This window comes from Elephantulus edwardii, unplaced genomic scaffold, assembly GCF_000299155.1.
Source record: "Elephantulus edwardii isolate Elephantulus edwardi_28Jun2011 unplaced genomic scaffold, EleEdw1.0 scaffold00055, whole genome shotgun sequence".
Lineage (NCBI taxonomy): Eukaryota > Metazoa > Chordata > Mammalia > Macroscelidea > Macroscelididae > Elephantulus > Elephantulus edwardii.
This window is the reverse complement of record NW_006399805.1, coordinates 458,230-462,915: the sequence shown is the minus strand read 5'-3', so window position 1 is coordinate 462,915 and position 4,686 is coordinate 458,230. Positions and strand designations below refer to the sequence as shown.

At 33.3% G+C, this 4,686-nt stretch overlaps 1 protein-coding gene across 1 annotated transcript in view; it reads right to left on the bottom strand.

Moving 5' to 3' along the window:
- The window catches only part of KLHDC10 (kelch domain containing 10), a 71,847-nt gene that overhangs the window by 32,291 nt on the left and 34,870 nt on the right, over positions 1–4,686 (bottom strand). Inside the window, exon 2 of the mRNA XM_006887122.1 lies at positions 346–432. Within this exon, the coding sequence (XP_006887184.1) occupies positions 346–432 (87 nt within the window). The remainder of the gene's footprint in view (positions 1–345; positions 433–4,686) is intronic.

The following is a 4,686-nucleotide window of genomic DNA, read 5'->3' as shown; positions in this document are numbered from 1 at the left end:
TCAATTATTTTATGTCTTCCTTAACAATTCAAAATTTTTCCTTATTAGTATTACAGAAAAATATTCAGTGTTCTTTTTATAACTAGTGAAATAATATTGATTATCAGTGAGATGATTTACTTCTACCCTCTAAAACACATTAAGTGATTCAAACTCCTCCAAATTTGTAATTATAATTTCAACTGTGATCAATATGGAATACAGTTTTAAAATTAAGGTCTAGATGTCTTACTCCAATTTTAGCTGCTTATACAAATTTTAAAAATCAGATTCTGAATTCAGAAAATGCATTAAAGTTCCCTTGAACCCATACGAACCACAGATCTCTTGCTAATTATCACCCACCTCTCAAAAACCTGTTAGGGATCCTTATGATGGGACAGGACTGAATGAAGCGCCTCCTAACTGGGTCCCATCGTATTTTCTTCTTACCTGTTACCACAATTATCAGCAATAAGTCAGACACATACAACACATGGCAAATAATACAGTTACTGTAGTTATCAAGACAGAATAACAGGAACAAAACAATGCTTCAGTACAGAAAGAAGTGATACAAAACAGTATTTAACCTTGTTTTGAAAGTCAAAACAAAATTAAATATATAAGCAGCGATGAAGGTTTTCAATTCTTATCCCCAAAAGAGTAAAAATATTGTGTATCCTTTTTCCTGAACCCTCTGTTCAATAATAGTATGTGTACTCAATAACCACCAATGCCATCTTGTGGCAAAAACTCATCAGGAGGATTTAAGTACAGATTTTAAACCGTCATTTGAAAAATATTATAATGTGTCAAAAAAGCACACTTGGACCAAAATTAATAGGGAATAAGTTAGGCTCCTGTTCTGTTCTAGGTTTAGAATCATTCTTTAATTACATGGTTAAGAAGATAAAACAATGGATACCATTTTTAAAATATGAAATAAGCTGGTTGTGTCATTAAATTTTACTATAGCAACCTAAAAAAATATTTGATATTCTAGCATTTTAACACCCCAAAAAAAAGTTCATCTGCCTTCCTAAAAGGTCAATCAGTTCTATATTAAGCCCAACTAAAAACTTTTTTCTTGTAAAAATATAGGAAAAAAGCAATGTACCATGGAACTGTTAAATTTAATTCTTTTTCCCTCAGTTTTGATAGCTCTCAATGACAGCTCTTTTTAACAACATGAACCACTTTCAAAGTGTTTAAAGTTTACAAAGAGCTTTTATATGGTTTTATTAATAATTATAAAATAATTACTAATACATTAATAATTATTACTATACATGAAAGTACATATTCAAATGTGTGAGAGCTCTTGGTATACTCATGTTGTTGTACTACCAAGTTGGAAATGACTCACAGCTTACCCTCCAGCGTTCAGAGGCTATAAATCGCACAAGAGGAGATCACCCATCTTTCCACTGCAGAGCAGGCTGGTGGATTCTAGTTGTGTGCCTGAGTTCCATTAGAACTCCCTTGTATTTTCCTAACAATCTTCATTCATTAAACAGTCATTATATAAAGCACTTGCTATGCCTCTAGCCCTATTTGAGAAGGATGTAACTCCTTTCCTCAATCAGTCCTGTGAGGAGGGCAGAAGTGTAAACAAATAATTACATCACAATGAAGAAGACATTTTGTGGAAGATAGCATCTTAATTATTGCCTGATCCAGGATTCAAGTCCAGGACCTCTGACTCCAAACTCCACTTTCTTCAACTACTCCACATTTATCCTGTTCTCAAAAAGTTTTCTAAAAGGAAAACATTTTTTACTTTTAGCTACTGAAAATATATTCAGATGTTCACCAGCAAGATCTAATTTCCTTTATATACCACTTGTGCATAGAGATAGGCATATTCTATGTACTGAAATAGCATTATCTGTATATGTATATTTAAAAATGTGGAGGGGGGAAATAATGTTGAGGTGACAAAATGTAGACAAGAAGAACTGTTTACTGCAAAAGAGTTTATCCTTTAATCCTCTAAAAGGCTTTTAAATCAGTGGTTCACAAATGTTGGTCTACTGACCACTATTAGGCTAATGTGAAGATTCATCAGTCTTAGATAAAATGGGAAAATAAGGACAAGATAGGAAGCTCTCAAAAAAGCTAAAATGTTCTATTTAAAAGTCTGCTTTTTCCCAGTGTCTGTATCTGTTGGCCTGTCCAGCTATCTATTATATTTTATAGGTCTGTAACATAAAAAATTCCAGATAACCATTGTTTTAACTAGTACTACTTGTTATGACTCGAGTCATAATAGACATTGTAAAAGGATACATAAGATGTTTAAGAAGCATCCCCCGCCCACAAGCAGCTTATAGTCTAATAAGGGACATAAGACAGGCACATAAAACAATTAGATAGCAATACAAGACAAATTTTAACAAGCAAGTAGCTAAAATTTGACATTTTTATGTATTAAAAGCATTAAAATGTACATACCCTTTGACCCAGCTATTCCACCTATAGGAATTTACTCTTAAAGAAACAATTACAGATGCGTGCAAAGATATGTGGGCAAAGATATTCACTGGGATATTACTTATAATGGTAAAAATTAGAAACACCTTAAATGTCCAATGGTCCATGGTACAAAGTCCATGTGAACTGGCTAAATTGATAAAACATACTTAAAAATGTGGACACTGTACACAGTCATTAAAAATTATATACAAGAATATTTACTAACATTAGGAAAATATTCATAATATATTGCAAATGCAAAATATAAAATAGAATTATAGTGTGATATCATTTTTACAAAGAAAAAAATAGTTATGAAAAATACATATATAAAATTTTAATTGTCACTATTTGTCATTGATTATCGTAAGGATTTTTGGTTTTTACTTTTGTGCTAGTTTTTATTTCTTGAGCTTTCTCACTGAGAAGACAATATTTTTTGATTGAAAACAATATCATATCACTTTATTTTTTTAAAAGCTAAGATAAAAAATATGGGAAAGACACATACCAAAATGTAAACAAATGGTTATGACAGGAGTTCAGGTAAGCAAACCTAATGCCCAAAAATTCTAAAATGAAATATGCTATTTTAGAATAGAAAGAACCAGCAACAATTGCAAAGTTCAACAGGCCAGCAAACAACAAATGCTGGTGATGTTGTGGAGAGATTGGAATTCTTATTCACTGCTGGTGAGCATGTAAAATGGTATAGTCACTATGGAAGGTGGTCTTGCACTTTCTCAAAAAGTTGGAAATAGAAATACCATCTGATACAGCAACTCCACTACTGGAAATATACCTTAACAAAACCAAAGCCATGTCTCAAACAGATGGATGCACAGCCATGTTTACTGCTGTGTTATTCACAATAGCAAAGAGAGGGAAGCAATCCAAGTGCCCATCGATAAATGAAAAGATAGAATATTATGCAGCACTGAAAAATAATGAACTCATAAAACATTACACAACTTGAGGGAGCCTAGAGGACATTATGGTGAGTGAAATACCTCAGTTACAAAAGAACAAGTACCATATAACACCTCTGTTATAAAATACGACAGACATGAGGGGATTGGGGAGAGAATGAGAAAAAGAGTGTATAGATAATGAGACGAGAACAACTGTCCAAAAAGAATATATAATTAGGTATTATATGTATGACAACAATCTGGAACAAGGGGTACCTTGTGGGGAGGGATGAGAAACGGAGGGAAAGGAAGAAAATGTTCAATAATGGGAAAAAATTTAAATAAAACATTTTTAGTGTTTTTTAAAAAAACCCACAACACTGAAAAGCACTGAACCACGACTATAATAAATTCTCCAATCTCATACAAGCTTTTAAGAAGACATCTTTGACCTGTGTCTCCCTCAGTTACTAACAGTCTGTCACAGTAATAAGCGAATGTGCCCTCTAAAGAGGTCAGCAATCAAGATGGTCATTAACTTTGGACCCAATGAGCCGAGAAGGGAAACCAGCAACACAGGAGAGTAACACCAACAACTTATTTTTTAAAGATGCCCCTTTCTATATTTCATATGAAATTATTCTTAGTCTGAAATGTTGTACATTGATATTTTAATTTAGATATTTGTCTCTTCGTAATTGCTTCTACCCTTCAACATGTAACACTCCCGAAACACATAAAATTTCTTCAAAGATTTCATCAATATTTTACTTTTCATTTTCTTTTTCTCCTCGTAAGTTTACTACACTATAAATTTAACAAAAACACTGACTGAAACGAAATGGTGGGGTGATAATACCGTGAGCTTCCTTTCTTCTCTCCAAAGCCCTCTCCCTCTCCACCTCCACCAAAAGACATTCTTTAAAAATCTGTAACTCCTTCAACAATTTAGATCCTCCCAGAAGAGCCGTGGGTGAGCATTAACATTACTGGTAAGTATATTCATTTTCTCCTGGACACAAGACCCTATTATTTGGTCCTAAAAGCCTTCCAAGGTTCCAACTCTTCTCACTATTTCTTAGTTGTTGGAATTGACAGAAAACCTCATAAGCAGTTCCTTACTTCACCTCTGCCTTGCATGCAGACTTAAGAGCTGTAAAACCATGCAGTGGTAGATGGAATTTGGTCCAGGACTTAAGAACAATAAATGACATAGTTGAGCCTCTACATCTTGTGGTTCCTAACCTTTATACTATAACAGACAAAGTGCTAGTCAATATAAGAACTACCTTCCCTCTGTAACTTTATTTGTGTCACT